This window comes from Lithobates pipiens, unplaced genomic scaffold, assembly GCF_037356315.1.
Source record: "Lithobates pipiens isolate NorthernLeopardFrog02 unplaced genomic scaffold, aLitPip1_a1.2 Scaffold_16, whole genome shotgun sequence".
Lineage (NCBI taxonomy): Eukaryota > Metazoa > Chordata > Amphibia > Anura > Ranidae > Lithobates > Lithobates pipiens.
Genome location: NW_027507748.1, coordinates 346,627,684 through 346,650,027, shown reverse-complemented (window position 1 = coordinate 346,650,027; position 22,344 = coordinate 346,627,684). Strand labels below are relative to the sequence as shown.

Sequence of the window (22,344 nt, the reverse complement as noted above, 5' to 3'; positions counted from 1 at the left end):
TCTTTTGGTGACTGACCACTTTAGAGTGTTTTCGGCTTTTTCCTAGTTATCTATTCCACAGAGGATTCCTATTTGTGCTCTAGTAGTATTGGGTTTATACATTGTTGTCCTTATTGCTTCATATGCACTGAACACTGTCCTTCAGAGGTACATTTTTGGAAGTCAGACTAAAAAGGTCTCTATTACATAATATTCACAAATGCAGAAAACACTGGACAGTGAACTATGGGTCATTTCCATGACCATCAAACAAATCATTAATAATTGATAACCATCTGGTTAATAATTATGACATGCATTAGTCTACATAGATATATAGTGCCCTAGTGAAAGAAGGTTACTATCACTCCTGTCATTTCCAAACAAGCGCATCCTGATCCATCACAAGATTCACTATGGCCTTCAGTGGGACCTGGAACGTCTATTCTCAGGAGAACTATGAAAATTTCTTAAAGGTCGTGGGTAAGTGTGCTATTTACTGACATGAATAGAGACTATGAATTAGAAATACAAACATTTTTGAGTCATTAAGGCATAAATACCAAAGATCCCATATCGTGTTTTTAAAAAATGACAGTAACTGCGTGATTGCTATGTTTAATATGACTATTTTAAAACCACAGATAATTATTTCACTTTTTATTTTTTTTTACACATTGCAGAAGTTGCTATATTAGGAATTATTCTATTTAATATTTAAAACAATATTATAGAATTTAGACGTATATGCTGTGTACCTTTAACATTTCTTTTATGCTTAATGTTATTCTATTAACTGCCGCTCATGGCAACTCTTCACCACAAGGAAATTAGGTCCTGATCAGTGGCATTAACTCTTGACTTTTTGATTGCTGCAAGTCCTACTAAAGGGTGCCATAAGTAGACAGTATGCAAATGAGGGGAAATGAGGCAAGGTGAGAGACTTATTGAGCAAACCTTGGCTGCTAAATGATAAAAAGATATAATCTATTCCAAGCAGCATAGTAATAACTCATACTTCCCAATTTTTTGAGATGGGAATGAGGGACACCTATTATCAAAATGATATAGGCATAAGAAACACCCCCTGCCACGTCCCCTTAAAGGAGAATTATACAAAAAATGATTAGTTAAACCCATAAGTGCTTTTTATTTTTACCACTACTATTCCTTCATATTGGCTTTTGAAATTTACAAATGCAGCAATTTAGAAATTGAATGAAAGGTTTAGCACTGGAAAACACGTTTTGATAGATAAATACAGGCATACCCCACTTTTAAGTACGCAATAGGGTTTATTTACTAAAGCTGGAAAGTGCAAAATCAGGATCACTTCTGCAATAAAACCAATGAGCTTTCAGGTTTTATTACCAAAGCTTAATTGAGCAAGCTGGGGTTAGAAGCTCATTGGTTTCTATGCAGAAATTAGACTGATTTGCACTTTCTAGCTTTAGTAAATAAACCCCATTGTGTACTTAAAAGTGGGGTATGCCCGTAGTGAATTTTATATACAACTATATAGATCAGACCAAAATGAGGAACAAATAAGGAGGAAAGAGGGACAGAGGGACATTGGTCCAAACCAGGGACAGTCCCTCAAAATCAGGGACAGTTGGGAGCTATGATATCTCTGTAACCATAAATACACTGTGCCTTGTGTATCCAAAATTTCAAAAAAGAGAGGACCTTGTGTAGCTCGTTGAAGCCGTAGTAAAATTAGTGGATCCATTTTAACAAATGTAGAGGGCATGAATCACAAATGGTTGAACTAAAATTTGTGAAAAGGATTAATGGAATTATCTTTAATAAACCAGTATTTTTATTCCTAAAAAAAATACTTTAGTGTGTTATGTGTATTATACATCCTTTTGCATTCCAGGTGTACCTGACGACATCATCAAAGTGGCAAAGGATATTTACCCAGTGATTGAAATCCAGCAAAATGGAAATGACTTTGTTGTTACATTAAAGACCCCAAAGAATTCTCAGAGTAATTCCTTTACTGTTGGACAGGAAGCAGAAATCACAAGTGCTGGAGGGAAAAAGTTTAAGGTAACAACCTAAGTCTACACCTATGAAAGGATAATGTTTGTATTTTATTTTATTTTTTTATTAATACTACACAAATTTGCATTTCAATTTTCTCTCATTTCACTCACTTTCATGTACATTTCTTCTGTGCAAATGAAGAGAAAACGAATAGTATTGACCTTTTTCCTTTGCTGGTTGAATGTTTTTCATTGATTTAAAATGAAACATGCTACATTTTAGGCACTAGATGATGCTAAGTACCATAAGAATTTTCTTATGATACTTAGCACCATCTAGTTGCCAAGCTGACATTATGTCAAACAGCTAGTTACAAATAAATTTTTCTATAACCATGGGATGACATTTCTTTTGAAAAATTCTAACCAAGAGGTAACTCCATTCATCCACCTCCCTTAATATCACTGTCCAGCTATACATCCATATGTCCATCAAGCCAAAGATAGAAATAGATATTTAAACTTTTTTTGATGCTGGTTTTACAGTGAGGCAGGGATGCCGTGGTGTTCACAGCCATTAAATGCCACTTCATCAGAAGTATCATGGGATGTGTAATCACATTATTATAGTATGTACAATGGCTCCCTGTCCAACAAACCCAAAACACAAGACACAGGCAGCGTTCCCCCACATACCTGAAGATACAGGGGTACCCAAAGAGACAGGGGCCCATCACCCAGACATCTATATACATCAGCTATTTTCAGTGGACATACACATGTTGGCAACTTGTTTCTGATTACACACAAGGCATAGTACCAAAAAAGGTACACCTGTATGTGCCAGTAGATGCCTGGTGTTTTGGACTTGTTGGATGGGGGGCCATTGCACATACTATAATATTATACCACCTCCAATGATACTCCAAATGAAGAAGCATTTATTGGCTGCAAAGCACATTGGGGTTGATTTACTAAAACTGGTGAGTGCAAAATCTGGTGTAGTTCTGTATAGAAACCAATCAGCTTTCAGGTTTTTTATCAAAGCGTAACCACTTCCCACCCAGCCTATAGTCAATTGACAGCTGGACCAGATATTTGTCGATCCGGGTGGACATCACATGACATCCTCCCGAGTCGTTCCTCACATGGAGCCGCAGGGCCGGGGTGTGGTGTGATCTGTCACCAGCTGTGTCCATGGGACAAAGCTGATGACTGGTCAGTGTACTAACTCACTGCCATTACCAAGTGATCACTTTGACCAATCACAGAAGATCACATGACAATTTTAAACAATGGATGGCTTCTTTTCATGACATCTGTTGTGTACAATTGTGTTGCTAGCTGTGATTGGTCACCTTGATGACACTATATAGACAGGGCCAATCACAGCCCATCTGTACCATGTGACCAATCACAGCTAATCACAACAAAACAGACTGAACAAATCAGTTTTATTCAGTAAAAATGATTGCTTATACCAGTGAAGTTCCTGGTATGAACAATCATATTGGTAACACTGTATTGCTCTGGTCACAGTGTGTAAAAAACAAAAAAACGTAAATAAAATGTAATAAAAAAAAAATTAAATTTTTTATTATTTTTACACACTGTCAGTCCCTGATAACTGCCACAACCGCTATATGATAACGCTGCACCACACTGGTGACAGTACGTAAAAAAAAAAACAAATTGTGAAAAAAAAATTTTTTATTTTTTATACTTCTTCAAAAAATAAGAACTTCAAAAAACTCGCCATACCTCTTACTAAATACCTCAGACTTTCTACTTTCCAAAAAGGGGTCATTTGGGGAGTATTTGTACTGTCCTGGTGTGTTCAGTCCTCAAGGATTGGAGATAGGCCATCAGGTACATCAGGATTGATCGATATATATATATATATATATATATATATATATATATATATATATATATATATAGATATATATATATCATAGTTTGTGGACTCAATAACTTTCCTACAAACTAAATGGTATACACTGATTTGGGTTATTTTCAACAAATCAATGTAGCAGAATACATTTTGGCCTACATTTATGAAGAAAGATTATTTATCTGCAAGATTTTAAAGCAGAAATGAAGAAAGGCTCTTTTTTTTTTCAAAATTTTCTGTCTTTTTTTATTTATTTAGAAAGAATAAAAAACCCAGTGGTGATTAAATACCACTAAAAGAAAGTTCTATTTGTGTGAAAAAAAAGAAACATTTCATATGGGTACAGTGTTGCATGACTGCTCAATCGTCATTGAAAGTGCAACAGTGCTGAAAGCTGAAAATTGGCCTGGGAAAGAAGGGGGGTTAAAGTGCCTGGTATCAAAGCGGTAATTGAACAAGCTAAAGTTAGAAACTGATTGGTTTCTATGCAGAGCTTAGATTTTGCACTCTCCAGTTTTTGTAAATCAACCCCATTGTGTTAAGCTCACTGTGGAACCTGCATATGGAAACAAAAGGAATATTTATTTTTTTAGACTAACAAATTAAAATTCTAATGGACCTGCTATTCTGTTTTTCTTGCACATATTTTTTGAAAATACTTTTGTATAGTTTAATAAAAACTCGAAGAATTTAACTCTGATCATGTATATAAGTTATGTTCATGTCTTCTTGTTCTTTAGGTCACTGTGAACCTAGAAGGAGGAAAACTTATCTGCAAGAGTGACACATTTTCTCACATCCAAGAAGTTAAGGGAGATGAAATGGTGGAAGTATGTATACATTTTGGAATATCTTGTTATAGAACAGTGTTTTCCCAACTCTGTTCTCTGGTCCCACATAAGTGCATGTTTTGCAGGTAACCTCACAGCAATGCAATTTAGCTACCTGTGTGGATATTCTCAAAACATAAATTGTTGAAGTTCCTTCAGGACAGGTTTGAGAACCCCGTTTGGCTTTGGTAGTAAAGTGACTAATACAGGGTATAACCAGTGAGTTATACAAAAAAAAAAAAAAAAAAGCAGGGACTCTCCCGTCAGAATAAACTGATCAGCACTGCAGCCATTGGCTGCAAGCACCAAGTGCATGCTGTTTTCCAGCATGACCATTCCACACAAGCTGCTTCTGTTGGACAGACAGCAGTACAGGTTTACCGAAATGCAGATGTACCAAAATTGGCTAGTACCTGCTGAACTAGCCAATTTTCGAAACATGTATATCCAAATTTATGAATGCATGTTCATAAACATGCATGCAGCCAGTTGAATGAAAAAAAACTCCCCCGCTGAGCTGTTGTGTTCCGACAAGGGACTTTCAGTTTCAATGATAATGGTAAACAAGACAAATAGAGAGGGTAAATCTCCTTGATGGGGGCACAGACGGCAAAAAAAACTGACCTTTCCACTCTATCTTAAAATAAAAAAAAAGTTTGGACTTTAGCTATACTTTGGGGCATAGATATAGTCATGTTATTTATTCTTTGATTTTTAGCGCTACGCTTTATGTAATTTTTTATACTTTAAATCGTTCTCTCAGGACAAATGACATACAAACATTAAGACAGTCAGTATGCGAACATGACATAAACTTTCATTCTTTTTTGCAGCAAATCACCATCGGCTCAACAACACTGATCAGGAAAAGCAAGAGATCCTAACTTAAAGATAATATTTTTTTACCACTAAACTGAAGAAGTCTGTTGCCTAATAAAATAAAATTTATTCAAGTATTGTAATGTGTTTTTATTTTAAAATATGCCTAAAGTATCTATAGCATAACTAAAAATATATTTGCAGGTTACCATTTGTTATGTGTGGTGGCTATATTTGTTCTGTTTTTAAAGTTCATTTTCCACAAACATAGACAAATTCCTGTTGATCCTGCCAGAAATCTTGTGTCCTTCTAATTTCCTGCACGCTGAACTGATACAACAAACCATCTTATCAGCTTTCCTAGTTCTCTTCTGTGAACTACAAAACCTCTCCCAATGTAATGGAGATGAGGAGAAGTGGTGTTTGAAGTCCAAGTCAGGAAACCAGCCTTGTTTGATAATGTTGCTCCTCCATGAATACAGTCCAGTGAGTGAGTTTTGTCACTCTAGGTCAGGGGGTTCTACTAGTAGGATCAACAAGTAAAAATAAGGTAAAAAGATTTAAAAAAGAAGCCTAATACAGCCACTTCATCTAAGCAAGAGGTTCTCAATCTTTCTAGTGCCATTACTCCTTGATAAAATTTCCCAAGTTGTGGGGACCCCAACAGTAAAATTATTTTTAGCGTGGATTGTCAGCATCCAAGGCAAGACAAGTCATTTGTGCCCCTAACCCATGGAAATTTAGCGCTCCCTGAGTCCCTTCCACTCATACAGTATTAAAACCCCTTATGTTACATTTTAGGATGTACCACTCTTTCTCTTTGTTTTCCTTTCTTTCCCTTTTATCGCTCTCTCTATCTTAATTTCTTGTTTTTTCCCCATCCCTCTCTCTTTCTCTTATTCTTTCTTTCCCTTTTTCTTTGTTCCTTCCCTTTTCCTCTCCCTTCCATGTATTCAATATTTATATTCCTTCTCTTACTCCTTGGTGTGGGGAATGGGATGAGTGGCAATTCTGGGGGGAGTTCTGATCAGCCAATTTTGGTGCTCTTGATCAAGGTCATCTGCTGATCTGAGAACTGTAGTGGAGACTTTTAATAGCAACTATATTCACAGGTAGTGTTACTCACTGTGTCTCTGACTTTGTGGTGTCTCACAGCAGTGACACCTATGCCTAAATGAGGAGATAGGGTCTCCTCCAGCCCCTCCCACTTCACATTCCTCACCAGTAAGCTGACCTTTAGTCTCTGCCCCCCAGCCATGATGTTAACTAAATGGCTGACTGCAAAGAGGCTGAGTGGGTGGCCACAGGCTCCAGGAACAGCCCTGCTGGGTGGCCCCGAAAAGGCTGGGAGAGAGGTGCGGGCTTCAGGGGCAGCCCAGGATTCTGTGACCCCTGGCAAATCGTCATTCGACCCAGCCAAGGTTGAGAACCACTGATCTAAGCACTGTAAATCTGCAATACTGTATAATACATTTTTAGGGTTTACATACCCTTTAAGATATGCAGTAAATCACCTGCTTAACCACTTGCTTACTTGGCACTTAAACTCCCCTCCTGCCGAGACCAATTTTCAGCTTTCAGCGCTGATGCACTTTGAATGACAATTGTGCGGTCATACAACACTGTACCCAAATGAAATTTTTATCATTTTTTTCCCACAAATAGAGCTTTCTTTTGGTGGTATTTAATTACAGCTGGGAGTTTTATTTTTTGCTAAACAAACAAAAAAAGATGCAAAATAAAAAAAGTGTTTTATAAAATTTTGCAAACAGGTCATTTTTCTCCTTCATTGAAATGCGCTGATGAGGCGGCACTGGTGGGCACTGATAGGCTGCACTGGTGGGCACTGATAGGCACAGTTAAAGAGGAAGTAAACCCTGATGAGTTTACTTCCTCTTTCATTCCCTGCAAAGGCAAAGCATAATGGACTACTATGCATCGCATAGTAGTCCATTATGTGTCACTTACCTGACATAGGAGCCAGCGAAGTCGCCGCTGTCCCCTGTAGTCCGCCGCATCCATCTTCTTGGTGGGGTCTCACAGCTCCGCCGCTGTCATTCGGCGAAGCCGCGATGACGTCACTCCTGCGCATGCGCACGGGAGCCGACACGCGCGGCAGCTCCGCCGCTGAGAATGCCGCGCTCAGTGCGCCTGTGCGCCGCTGTCTACGGCGCATGCGCCGTAGACAGCAGTGCCTGTTTTTGGGCAAATATCTCCTAAACCATATAGGTTTAGGAGATATTTCTTGGACCTACAGGTAAGCCTTAATCTAGGCTTACCTGTAGGTCAAAGTGGTTTGTAAGGGTTTACAACCACTTTAAGGTGGCACTAATAGGCACAGATAAGCTGGCACCGATAGGCACAGATAATGCAGTACTGATGGGCACAGATAAGGCGGCACTGATGGGCAAAGATGGGCACTGATGGGTGGCACGGATGGGTGGCAAGGATGGGTGGCACTAAGGGGCACTGATAGGTACCACTGATTGATGGGACTGATGGGCACTGAGAGGTGGCACTGATAGGTGGCTCTGATAGGTGGCACTGCTGGACACTGATGGGCGGCACTGATGGGCACTGGTAGATGACACTGATGGGCACGGATATGTGGCACTGGGGTGCAGCACTGTTGTTGAGGCAGATTTTGGGCACTGATAAGTGGCACTGTGGGCACTGATAGGTGGCACAGTGGGCACTGATGGGTGGCACTGTGGGCACTGATGGGTGGCACTATGGGCACTGATGGGTGGCACTGATGGGGGGCACTTTTTTATTAGTTAGGTGGCACTGGCAGGGGGAAGGTGGGCACTCATAAGCTGGCCATGATCGCGACTGATGTCCCGATCACGGCCTCCGGTGATCGGCTTTTTTTTTTCTCCTCGCACTGTCAGCGCGAGGAGGAAAAATAGCCGATTACCGGCTCTGTTTTGTCACATGATCAGCTGTTATTGGCTGACAGCTGATCACGTGGTAAGGGGTCGGTCCGATCTGTGATCAGGCGAGTCTCAGGGGGCGTGCAGGCCGCTCGTGCATGGGACGACCTGAATAGACGTAGTCCCGGCAAAGCAGGTCCGCTATGTAGCAGTCATTCGGCTATAGCGCGGATCTCTAGTGGTTAAAGAAATGTTCAAGCTCTGAAATAGATGCATTGCTCTAAAGGCCAAAACCACCCAAAACAGAACAAAAAAGTACCTTTGTGTTCCTGATTCATGTCTGTTTTCTTAATTGTGGCTACTCACTTATCTTGCGAGGATTCACTTAAGGCGAGGATTTTGGTCACTTGAACAGCATTTTCTGCAGAAAGGCTATGAATTTCATCTTTTCTGTTGCTCTTCAATTAGTCTTCATTGCATGCTGTAATCATATCTCTTTATCATTTGAATATAGCTGAAACTGTAATGCAAGGGTGCCATGAAACTGGAGTCTGCCTGCTTGATTCCCCCTATTCTGGTGAATACTCTCTACAGTACAGAATATTTTGTACTTCTAATCATATACCCCTTTATAGTGACTAGCAACCTACATTGCATCCATATTTATACACCTCACTTATGGAGAGCCTGCAACAACCTATGCATCCCTCTTATTGTCATCTGTCTTTGGTGATCAAGAAAAAAGGGCCCCCAAATAAAATTACTTTTAAAAGGTGGTCAATGGCCCTTACAGTAAAACATTTATATTGGTACTTAAAGTGTTACTAAACCAAGAACCCTGCATTCACTATATCTGGTGTCACACAGTACACGGAAATGCAATTATTTTAGTAAATATAAACTGATAAATACCTTTTTTCATCAGCAGTATATAGCAGTCGTATGACTTATATCAGCATCTGGTTAAAGCTTGTAGGAGGAGTTTTCATTCTCCTCTGATTGTCCCAAGGCTGCAGGACCCCTGACTTTCTGTCTGGACAGTGCTGATTGGCCCTGTGCTGATCACATGCACCCTCCCACTAATAAAAAAAAACTCCATCAATACACAACAAACTGAGCATGTGCAGAGTGACTCCAAAGTCTCTGTCTTATCAGGAGATGGATTGGGCACTGTGGAAGAAGGGGAGAAGGCAGGCTCAAACAGCCTTTGTACACAATGTGGAGGATAAACTCCTTAGGTTCCACAGTGATTGTAACAAGAATGCTTTACTGCATATACATTTACTATTGTGAGTTTAGTAACACTTCAAGTAGATATGCTACACTTACGTTGTTAATCAATCTGCCCATAGAAAAATGCCCTATTTCTGTTGACGATCACAGAAATAATTCCACTTTACTTTGGTGGTCATAGGAAATATGCCACAGTTTTTAAAATACTGTATTTATCGGCGTATAACATGCACTCCAAGTTTAGGAGGGAATTTTAAGGAAAACAACTTTTAGGAGGGAAGTTTAAGGAAAAAAACTTACATTTAAATGCCCATCAATGCAGCCTTATCAGTGTCCATCTGCAGCCTTGTCAGTGTCATTTGAAGCCTTGCATTGCAGCCTTGCCAGTGTCATTTGCAGCCTTGTCAGTGTCATTTGCAGCCTTGCATTGCAGCCGTGTCAGTGTAATTTGCAGACTTGCATTTCAGTCTTGCAGTTTAAAAATGTCGCAGCCGAGATACAGAGCGGATGTCCTGTGTATCTCAGCGACGCTCGGTAGCTCTAGGCCATTCTCGCCGGCTTTTGGCCATTCTCAGCAGCTCTTGCCGTCTTTCGGCCGCATTTGTGGCTTTAGTGCGCTCTCGGAGGCTCACGGGGGACTGCGAGAGCGGGCGAAAGCCATCAAGAGTGGCCAAAAGTCGCAGAGAGGCTCACAATCGGTGGGGGATCGGCGTATAACACGCACCCATGATTTTCCCCTGATTTTAAGGGGAAAAAAGTGCATGTTATAGGCCGATAAATACGGTAATCTTCACATTGGTGACCAGTATAAATGCCCCTGATGGTATTCATTTCTAATGCTTTGTTCACATTGGTTGTTTCTTGTTCAGTGGAGAAGGGCCCATTATGCTGGTGGTCAATGAAGAAGGCCAAATAGGCCTTATTACATTTGCAGACAGTGAAGAATATACAGATTACATAGTTGGTCACACAACTGCTCCAGCTAGAGTTACTTGAAGTATAACTACACGGGGTCCCCGAGTTAGGAAACTCTGACTTGCGAACAACTCATACTTACGAACGCCAGGTGGTGCCGGTGGGCACATCAGAAAACAGCGGAAAACAATGTCGGAAAACAGCGGGAAACGCCGTTCTGCGCATGCACATCTGAATTACGAACAAATCTGATTTAGGAATAAACAGGCCGTCCCTAACCCGTTCGCAACTCGGGGACCCCCTGTACAGCAAAAACGTTTGTAGTTTTGGATAGAGTGAAGAAGGATTAGAACGCTTGTCAGGTTTTATTGCTCTCTGTGTCTCCATTAAGGACATTCATCCTCTCTATTTGTCTGGTTTACCATCACCATTGAAAATGAAAGTAAAAGAAAATCACACATTTTTAGGTTGTCCACAGAAAAGTAATAGAGCGTAAATCTTCTACTGGGGACACTTGTTCTGATGACATGAGGGTCCCCAAAGAATTCCCTTAATTTGCAGGGATTTCCTCTCACTTCCTGTTTTGCTATGGGACAGGAAGTGAAGGGAAATCTCCGCAATGGGACACAGATGGTGAAAAAAAATCTGACAGGAATTATGATCTTTACTGTATCCAAAATGAATAAAAAAGTTTTGCCTTTAGTTCTACTTTAAAATGTTACTAAACCCGGGAGACTGCATTCACTATATCTGGTCTAACAGTACACAGAACATGGAAATGCAATTATTTTAGTAAATATAAATTGCTAAATACCTTTTCTCATCAGCAGTATATAGCAGTCGTATGACTTCGATTAGTGTCTGGTTAAAGCTTGTAAGAGGAGTTTTCATTCTCCACTGATTGTCCTATGAGGCTATAAGGCCCCTGACCCTCTGCCTGGACAGTGCTGATTGGCCCTGTGCTGATCACATGCACTCTCCTAAGAAAAAAACACTCTCTAGCACTACACACCAAACTGAGCATGTGCCCCCAATGCTCTGTTCTATCAGGAGAAGGTTTGGGGACTGTGGAAGAAGGGGAGGATCAGAGAAGATGGGATCAAACTGCCTTTTTACACAATGCAGAGGATTAACCACTTAGGCTCCACAGTGAGTATAACAAGCATACTTTACTGCATATACAGACCAGTGGCATGCAGTCAGGGGAGGCAGGTAAAGCAGAGCCTCTAAAATAAAAAAGAAAAGGGATCAAGTTTCAAGGGTCATAGCTCAGTGACCTGGGGGGTAGGTGGCTGCAGTCCTACTCCACCACTGGTAAAAATTTGGGGCTCTTGCCACCTATGGTTCTGGAGATACGGGGCTCCATGCGCAGCCTGTCAGAAGCTACATACAGAGAGGCCAGTTTAAATACACGCTGGCACAAGCTGTTTGCAGCAGACTGAGGAAGTCGTCATGACGAAACGCATCAGGACCGACCTTACGGCGACCGGAAGTAACGGTTTGCGCTCCACTCCATCTTTAATATCACATTAGGACCACCATCTGTGTCTCTCTGGACTTTTATCACCATCTGTCATTAAATTTTTTTCGTGCTGTGAATCATATGAAAGCTGGTCATAATAAGAAATGACGGTAGTGCTGCTTTAGCAATCATTGTACTCATTGAAGTACTTGTGGACATTTTACTATTTTTTATGAACATCAATGTGATTAATGCATAGTGTTTATTATTGTTAGATTTACCAGCTCCATAGCGCCGAGATAGTGGAAGGGCCGGTTCACACAGGGGGCGATGCGAGGCGACACGACTTGCCGCGCCGCGACCTGCCGCGACCTCAGCGGCGACTTGCAAATGACTTCTGTATAGAAGTCAATGCAAGTCGCCCCGAGGTCGCCCAAAAGTAGTACAGGAACCTTTTTTCTAAGTCGGAGCGACTCGAGTCGCTCCTTTTAGAACGGTTCCGTAGTACAGAACGGGGGCGACTTGTCAGGTCGCGGCACGGCAAGTCGTGTCGCCTCGTGTCGCCCCATGTGTGAACCGGCCCGAAGAAGGCCTGGGTTTTCACTGTATTTTACTGGATAACAAGAATCGTTGAGATATAAGCAAAGGTCATAAACATGTACAAGAACTAGAACAGGGATCATAGATACAGGTACACGCAAATAGATACTCAGATAGGCAACAAATAAGTGCACTGAACAAGTTTAAATCGCTTTCTGAGGAAGTGGTCACTAACATCTAAGCGCGTGTACTTGTAAAGACTTCATTCAGTTGTCTGGTGATTTAGAAAAAATGTATACAGTGCATATAAAAAGTCTACCCACACCTGTTAAAATGTCAGGTTTCTGTGATGTAAAACAATGAGACAAAGATTAATCATTTCAGAACTTTTTCCACCTTTAATGTGACCTATACACTGTACAACTCAGTTGAACAGCAAACTGAAATCTTTTAGGTGGGAATTCAAAATAAAAAATAACATGGTTGCATAAGTGTGCACGCCCTTAAACTAATACTTTGTTGAAGAACCTTTTGATTTTATTACAGCACTCAGTCTTTTTGGGTATGAGTCTATCAGCATGGCACAACTTGACTTGCCAATATTTGCCCACTCTTCTTTGCAAAAACTCTCCAAATCTGTCAGATTGCGAGGGCATCTCCTGTGCACAGCCGTCTTCAGATCACCCCACAGATTTTCAATTGGATTCAGGTCTGGGCTCTGGCTGGGCCATACCGAAACTTTAATTTTCTTCTGGTGAAGCCTTTCCTTTGTTGATTTGGATTTGTGGAGAGTAAAGCCTCGTACACACGATCCGATTGTTGGCCAACCGAGCGTCTTATTTTTGTTTAAAGGGCGTATGCCAGGAACTTGTCTTACATACTACCGTGCACAATTGTCAGCCAACAAACACAAACGTAGTGACATACTACGAATTTCAGCTCTTGAGCACCACCCCTTTGGGCCCCTTCTGCTAATTTCGTGTTTAGTGAGCATTGATTCCGAACATGCGTGTTTGTACTTTCGACTTTTGTCTGACGGACTTGTGTACTGATGATATGAAAATCAGACAGCAGACCTTTTTTTCCCCCCGAAAATGTACTAGCCTGCCATACAACATTTGTTGGCTGAAAGTTTTACAACAATTGTCAGAAGGAGCGCACTAACGGTCAGATTTTAGGACAAGTCTGTCAACAGACAATCCGCTGCCAACAATCTGATCGTGTGTACGAGGCTTAACACAGGATGGTTCTGAACAGTGGCAGCATGTGCCCATCCAACGCAGCAGCCACTGTGCCCATGAAAACACAACCACTGTACCCATAAAACGCAGCCACTGTGCCATCAAACACAGCCACTGTGCCTATCAGTTGCAGCCACTGTGCTATCAAAGGCGGGCACTGCATCCATCAATTGCAGCCACTGTGCCCATCAATTGCAGACAATGTGTCATCAAACGCAGACACTGTGCCATCAAATGCAGACACTGTGTCATCAAACGCTGCACTGTGCCCATCAAATACTGCCACTGTGCCCCATCAAATGCTGCCACTGTGACCCCCCCCCCCCCCACACGCCGTCTGCCCGGTACTTACTCTGTCTCGTGGCGGGTGAGGCATGCGGGAGACGGCAGCGAGCGATGGGACCTTGCAGCGGGTCAGACAGCGGCTTCTGTGTCCTCCATACATCAACTCCCCCCTTCCTGAGGCATCCAATCGCAGCACCTGTCCCTTCAGCCAATCAGGTGATGGGTAACAGACCCGCGCACCTAATTGGTGGAGAGGTGGTTCAGTGTTAGAAAAGCAAATATTCATTGCTTTTCTAACACACCTGGGGGAACTGCGAGTACAATGCTCTGCGCTCACAGTTCACCTTTTTTGAAGCCTATTAGAGCCTATGGCTCTAATCAGGTGCTTCAAAAAACCCTCCCGCCACTGTAAATCAAGCACCCGGAAAATAAATGTCTGAATAGGGGGTGGCAGCGGCAGCCATAATTAGATTCATGCAATGCATGAATCTATTCATTAGTCATAGAAGTGGGTGGTTGGAGAGAGGGGGAGGCACCCGTGCGCCTTTAATAGATGCACCTCCACTGGTTCTGAACACAGCCAACTGTGACACAGTGTGGTGCAATATGGTCAGGGTGGCTTTCCAGATGTAGCATAGGTCAGAGCAGAGGCCTCTCAATGCTTACAAATGCGTGGAGACTTCAAATGTGTATACGTATAATGCCGCGTACACACGATCGGAATTTGATGTGTTTGATGTTTGATGTGAGCTCAATGTTTGATGTGAGCTTGTTGTCGAAAATTCCTGTGCAAAGTGGATTTGCCTTTCGTAAATGACCCCCATAATCTTTCCATCAGAAACACAGACTGTGTTTTTCTGGTCCCCTAGGGTACATGGTGTACTTGGTAAAGGGTGCATAGCACTTTGTTCTATATTTCTATGTGCTGTAGAAGATGAGATCCTGAGATTGACAGGGCCCAAATCCTCCTCCCCCTACCCCAGTTTCTGAGCACGTGTTGGCAACTGAGCACTTCCATGGCTCAACAGTTGACACGCCCACAAATCGGGCTTAGATCCAGGGAGAAGCATTAGAAGCAGCAGGACCATGAGTTAAGACATATAAGTAAAGATAAACCTTCATCTGTTATTTAGTGTTTCCCCCTATCTCCATGTTAGCTACACTTTCAGTGTTTTTCTGCTCTTCTTGCTCCCAAACACCTTTTCCACCCTCAGTGGAGATGACCGGCATGTATCAGTTTCTGTTCGATCAATCTTCCTGTCAGACACTGTTTACATGCCACAACCAAGGGCCAATTACCAGGAAACCATGTTAATCCAAACTCTGGTGGGCACTGAGAAGTCTATTTCTGTGTCTCTGCCTGCTCTTTGCACGTAATGGTGGCACCAAGGAGACCCTGGAAGGCAATGGGGCCACTCTATAGGCATATTTGTGCATAGGAAAACCTACTTCTAATATTTCTGAAATGTAGGCACCGAGGATAAAATGGCCCAGCAAATAAGCAGCTATGTGAATAATGCTTCTTCAGTGTATTTAATAGCTTACAGGTTTTACACTCTGTGCCGCGATTCCCGCACCCGCAACCATCCGCAGTGAAAACTCATTGCTCTGCGGGATTGCGCGGGTCTGCCATTCATTACGAGGGGCAGCCCCACACATGTAGAATCGCAGTTCGTGTGCAAGAACCACCGGGAAATCGCAACTCTGGGGTTGGGATCACGGACCCCGGGAAAAAAAAAACCCAAAAATGGCGTCGGTACCTTAAATGCCCTTTCCCACAATGCACAGCAGGGAAACCACACCCACTGAACCATTTCCGAGCAAGAGGTGGCATTCAATGCATCCATCGTGCTGCTGTTCCACACCCACCAACGGTGACAGCGACACCTACGGTCAGGTGGGAATCAGTGCAACCCAGCTGGACTGGTACAGAAACCAGAACTTTTAGAGAAATTAGTCTGAGCCAAAATACAGCTTCAAATAACTAAATTTGTAAAAAAAACAATAGCGTCTGCTCATCAGGAGCAGAGCGCTACACCTGTAATTACAGTAAATATCTTCTAAACTTGTTTAGGAGATATTCACACTGTATGCAGCCGGTGACACCATCAGCGCATGCACTCTGAAGGGATGGTATAACCAAGCTGTCCCTTCAGAGCTCCGTGCTGCGGCTGTGACTCCAGTACACATGCAAGAGTGAAGTTATCACAGCTGGGCCAATCAGACAGCTGGAGCACTCAATCCCGGAAGGAAGACCCAGTGAAGATGGAAGCCCTGTCAGCAGTGACAGCACGCCACTGGAGGGCTTTGTTCTAAGGAAAGTATTTCATAATGTGCTAGTATGCAATGCCAATGCTGATGTCAAAGCCTAGAGCAGTGATGGCGAACCTTGGCACCCCAGATGTTTTGGAACTACATTTCCCATGAAGCTCATACACTCTGCAGTGTAGTTGAGCATCATGGCACACGTAGTTCCAAAACATCTGGGGTGCCAAGGTTCGCCATCACTGGCCTAGAGGGAGCAGTGATGACACCTCTTTCATCAAATGAAAGTTATCAGGCCTAGCAATTTGCTGCTAAACCCTACCACTGCCACATGGGAGGAGGTCACATGCTACCTCACACTCAGAAGCAGCCGGATATATGCAGCAACTAAGATAGAGTGTCTCTTTAAACTTAATAAGTTGTACTCTTTCCCACTGTATGCAGAATAAAAAAAGAACGGACAATCCGACAATCAGATAGACTTTGCAGCTGAGGTCCGCTGGACTTTCAAATGAACGGACTTGGCCACACACGATCACTCCAAAAGTCAGACGGATTTGAATGTGATGACGTAGAATAAGGAAGTTCATACCAGTAGCCAATAGCTGCCCTAGCGTCGCTTTTTGTCCGCCGGACTAGCACACAGACGACCAGATATTTCGACCGGACTCGAGTCCGTCAGGAAAAGATTTGAAGCAAGTTTTATTTCTAGGTCCACCGGACTTTTGGGAAGAAAAAGTCCGCTGGAGCCCACACACGATCAAAATCTCTGATGGATTCCAATCCGCTGGAACAAGTCCGTCGAAAAAGTCCGGTCGTGTGTACTTGGCATTAGACTGCATTCACACCTAAGTAGAGCAATTTTTATTTTTCAGGCATTCATATTTGAGCACTTTGAGTGTTTTGGCTAGGGATAAGCCGAACACCCCATGGTTCGGTTCGCACCAGAACCTGCGAATGGACCGAAAATTTATGCGAAATTTAGAACCCCGTTAAAGTCTATGGGACGCGAACATTCGAAATCAAAAGTGCTAATTTTAAAGGCTAATATGCAAGTTATTGTCCTAAAAAGGGTTTGGGGACCCGGCTCCTGCCCCAGGGGACATGTATCAATGCCAAAAAAAGTTGTAAAAACGTCTGCAAAAAATTCTGCAAAAAACTTGGTTGATCCTGCTATTCTCTATTGTCCCCTTCTGTCCATGTCCCCAATCCAGCTAGGGATTTTGCAGCTGTGGTGGCAACTCTGCACATGCTCAGTTTTCAGTGAGTTTCAGTGAATTTCTTCCCTATCACATCTGAACAGCCCCTGTGACTAGAGCATCACAAATGTGGGCGTATACACAGTGGTAAATGAAAGCCTCGCCCCTCCCTCCTCCTCCATGCCCACTAACCAGCTAAAAACAAAGGGGGCAGGATATTACATGTAGATTAACGGAGGCTTCACCTCCCTCTTATTCTAAGACACAGGATGGAGGGGGTGTGCAGCCTTTAAATGGCAGAAATCTGCCCACACCATGTTATTTTCACAAAATAATAAAGATTTAATTTCAAATATTTATTTGTATGATTGAAAACAGTTTATTGATATTAATTATTTATTTTTACTGTATTCCAAAGGCTGTTTTTTTATTTTGAACATGTGACCAGCAGCAGAGAACTAAAAGCTCCATCTGATTATGTTTCTCTGCAGATTGGCTGGGAAATATTTGGGACATGTGACAACTGTATATATTATTTTTAACTTTATTTAGTCACACTTCATTCATGTCACTGCAAAGCAGCATGGTGATTGGTGTTGCTGTATAGTGACATGTGGTGCTATCCAGTGCGCTGTGGAAAAATGGCAGATGTGCTGCATTTTTCCGCACTGCACCACATGTAACATCAGCACTGTGGTGTAAACAGGGCACACAGAAAAAGTTGCTTTCTATGTGCCCTAGCAGTGACCTGGATCTACCCAGTGCGGAAAAACTCAGGTCACTGCACATAGTGTGAATGAGCCATACAAATTCATAATGCAATTTGAGTAAAACGCATGTGCATTTTCTAACGTGGTGGTGAGAACTGGTTCTAATACAAACTGTTCACTAATGGCGCGTACACTCAACTGGACTTTCTGGCAGAAAAGGTCTGAAGGAATCATTTCATCAGATATTCCGATCATGTGTGGACCTCATCAGACTTTTTTTTTTTTTTTTATTCTGATGGACCTAGAAATAGAACATGGTTTAAATCTTTCCGATGGAATCAATTCCTATCGGGAAAACCGTTGGTCTGTATGCTATTCCAACGGACCAAAAATGACGCAAGGGCAGTTATTGGGTACTGGCTATTGAACTTCCTTTTCTTGTCCCGTTGTTCGTCATCGCATTCTAAACAAATGGACTTTGGTGTGATCGTGTAGGCAAGTTCTTTTCAGCAGAATTAGCTGCTGACTTTTAATAAGGACACTTAACTTTCCAGGATGCCCAAGACGCCGCCAACAAATGTTTGATGGAGCATACTCACGGTCATACTTTCCGACAACAAGCTCACATCCAACATTTGTTGTCGTAAAATCCTATTGTGTGTATGGCCAATAATACTGTTGACACACCACAAGGTGGCAGCCATGTACTCACAAATTAAAATGGAAACGCAGCTGCAATACCGGGACTGTAGGTTTATAAAGTATAACCAAAGGCTAAACTTATTTTTTTGAGTTTTGGAAAGAGTGGAGATGAATTAGAACACTAGTCAGTTTTTATTGCTGTCTGTACCCTCGTTAGGGAAATTCACTTTTTGTCCTGTTTACCGTTATCACCAAAAGTATAAGAAAATCTCAAATTATGGGTTGACAGCAGAACAGGAATAGAGAGGAGATCTTCTAAAAAGTATGCTAGTTCTGGTGACACCGCAGGATTTCATCACTTTTGAGGTATTTCCTCTCACTTCCTGTTTTAGCTATTTGACAAGAAGTGAAGTTAAATCTCCCCAAGCGGACATAGATGGCAAAAAAAAACTGACATATATAATCCACCCTGATTTATAATCCACCCTTCAAATTGAAAAAAAAAAAAAAAAAAAATTTGCCTTTAGTTCTGCTTTAGGAATAGGGATGGGCGAATGGTTCGGCCCAAGCATGAGTTAGGGCAGAACTTTGGCTGTTTGCCAAAACAACGGAATTATCAGGGAGTTCGACCATTTGTTCGGCCCGCCGAACGACCACACTACACTCCGCCGTCACAGAGTGCATTGATAGCATTGATTGGCTGAAACAATTAAAGCTTCACCCAATCAGTGCACAGAGCACTGTCAGAGCCATGATTGGATGCCCTCATGATGACTGTATCAAATCATGGCTCATTTCTCTTAATCCTGCCCCACGCTATAAAAGTATTCTTTCCATAGCAGCCATTTGTAGTGTGATAGCGGCGTGTAGAGGGATAGAACAGGGCTCTGTTCAGTGCTATCAGATGGTCAGTGTGCTATAGTGTGCTATTGTGATTCTATTGTCAGTGTGCATCTAGGGATAGTTCAGTGTGAGTGCAGTGCGAATTCATCTTTACATTAGTGTGAATGTAGGGATAGTTCAGTCAGTGTGAGTATAGTGCCACCACCATTTATCTTTACATTAGTGTGAATGTAGGGATAGTTCACTCAGTGTGAGTGCAATGTTCATTTAAAACAGTATATTTCATTGTGCTACTGCAAGTTTAGTGCCGTATAATTGAATTGCTGACTGGATGACCACGAACTCCCTCAAACTCAATGGATCTAAAACAGAGCTTCTTCTCCTGAACGCAAACCGAAATATAAAAACTAAGACCCTATGGACACCACCCACCATCCTTGGACAAACCATCTCCGCAAGCACCAAAGCCAAAAGTCTCTGAGTCATCTTCAACTCAGAGATGTCGATGGATGCACAAATAGGATCAGTAGTCAGTGGATCTCACCATCTTCTCCGCCTGCTACATAGACTCATCCCCTTCATTCCAGAAAAGGAAAAAGCAGTAGTAGTTGGAACAATCATCAATTCCTGACTCGACTACGCAAACTCACTCTACATAGGACTACCGAAATACCAGATTATATGCCTACAAATCGTCCAAAACACGGCAGCAAGACTAGACACGGGGAAAAAACCCTGGGAATCCATCTCCCCATCCCTGAGGACCCTACATTGGCTAACCGTAAAGTATCACATTCAAGACCCTCTGCCTCATCCACAAATGCACACAAGGAAACGCTCCTCAATACCTATGTGAGAAAATAAAACACTACACACCCAATCGCAGCCTTCGATCAACTAACCAAAACCTCCTCCTCATCCCCAAGTCCCGCTACAAATCAAAGGAAGAACGAAGATTCACAGTGTAAGGACCATGGCTATGGAACGCTCTACCCACTAACATTCGCATAGAAGAAAACCATTGGGTCTTCAGAAAAAAAGACCCACCTCTTTTTAGAAGCTGGACAACTCAGGACAGATCAAGCGCCTTGATTCATTCATTTCGCATTTGCGCCGCTATACAATTCATTCATTCAGTGCGTTACGTGCCATTTAACGCAATACATTTCTGTGCCTTAGTGCACGCTTAATGCTGTATATTTCAGTTGCGTTACTGCAAGATTAATGCCGTACAGTTAAGTGTGTTACTGCAAGTTTAGCGCAGTATATTTTAGTTGCGTTACTGCAAGTTTAACGCCATACAGTTCAGTGCAAGACTGCAAGTTTAACGCCATATAGTTTTATGCGTTACTGTGCATTTAACACCGTATATTTCATTGCATTACTGCAAGTTTAACGCCATATAGTTCTCTGCATTACAGCAAGTTTAACGCCGTATTATTCATTGCGTTACTGCAAGTTTAACACCATATAGTTCTGTAGGTTACTTCAAGTTTGACGCTGTGTATTTCATTGCGTTACTGCAAGTTTAACGCCATATAATTCTGGCGTTACTGCGAGTTTAACTCTGTATATTTCATTGCATTACTGCAAGTTTAACGCCATATATTTCATTGCGTTACTGCAAGTTTAACGGCACATATATCATTGGGTTACTGCAAGTTTAATGCCATACATTTCATTGCGTTACTGCAAGTTTAACGCCATATAGTTCTGTGAATTACTGCATGTTTGACGTAGTATACTATAGTGTATCCGTGGAGTGTGTCTGTGTAGTGAATACTCACATCTTTATTACATTTTGTTAATAAGCACCCCCCATCATGTCTGGGAGGATAACAAGGAGAGGCAGGTTCCCACCCTCAGATTTTTTTTTTTAAAGCCTCAAAAACACATTAAAAACTCCCCTAAATCTATTCCAGTAATAGCAAACAATGGTTGGAAGCTGCTCTTTACTCTGTGTGCCTGTTCAGCCAACCGTATTCGTGTCTGTCCCTTGTGTAACGGCATGCTGAAATGCTTCAGGACCCTGGAGGCTGCCCCCTTCTTTTCCACTGCGCAGAAAAAAAAAAACCTGAGTCCCAGCCTCACATGAGTACAAATTCAGGTAAGTAAAGGAGTGTGACTGTGCCTATACTGCAAGGGTTAGCTGCTTGTTTATGTCTAGGGGAGAGCATAAGCACTTTTATCTACTCGAGTAGATGGTGCTCCTCTATGCTCCAGTGGTAGTGTCCTCAGGTTCTGTGCAGAGTTATGACACTGCATCAGTCTTGATGACATCAAGACCTTAGAGTGGTAGTGCTTTGGGGAGAAGACATTGTAGAGACCAGTCCAGCAGCACAAGGAAACAGGTACGTAAATCTACTTTTCCATGCTCTATAGAGACCTAAACATTCAGTTAAAGTGAAGTCAAAATGGCTACCCATCCTTCCCACCCCCATCCCTAAACACTTACCTGACTCCTGTCACCAGCCCAGTGCTTTCCCGGCTGCACACTGCTCTTCTAACTTCTTGGTCTCACATTATGTGCATTGGGTGTCTCCAAAGCGCCTGGCTTGCTAAGGAGGCACTTGGAGGAAGGAGAAGCGGACAGCACCTGGGGGAGTGTCAAAGAGGAGGTAAGGGA

General features: G+C 42.3%; 1 protein-coding gene across 1 annotated transcript; it reads left to right on the top strand.

The window, feature by feature from the left end:
* The first annotated feature begins 315 nt into the window (after window positions 1–315).
* LOC143982818 (fatty acid-binding protein, liver) lies at window positions 316–5,644 on the top strand. Its single transcript, XM_077481838.1, has 4 exons — window positions 316–462; window positions 1,859–2,031; window positions 4,602–4,691; window positions 5,525–5,644. The coding sequence occupies exons 1-4, from the start codon at window positions 396–398 to the stop codon at window positions 5,573–5,575; spliced, it is 381 nt and encodes a 126-aa protein (XP_077337964.1). The 5' UTR covers window positions 316–395; the 3' UTR covers window positions 5,576–5,644.
* The last annotated feature ends 16,700 nt before the right edge of the window (window positions 5,645–22,344 follow it).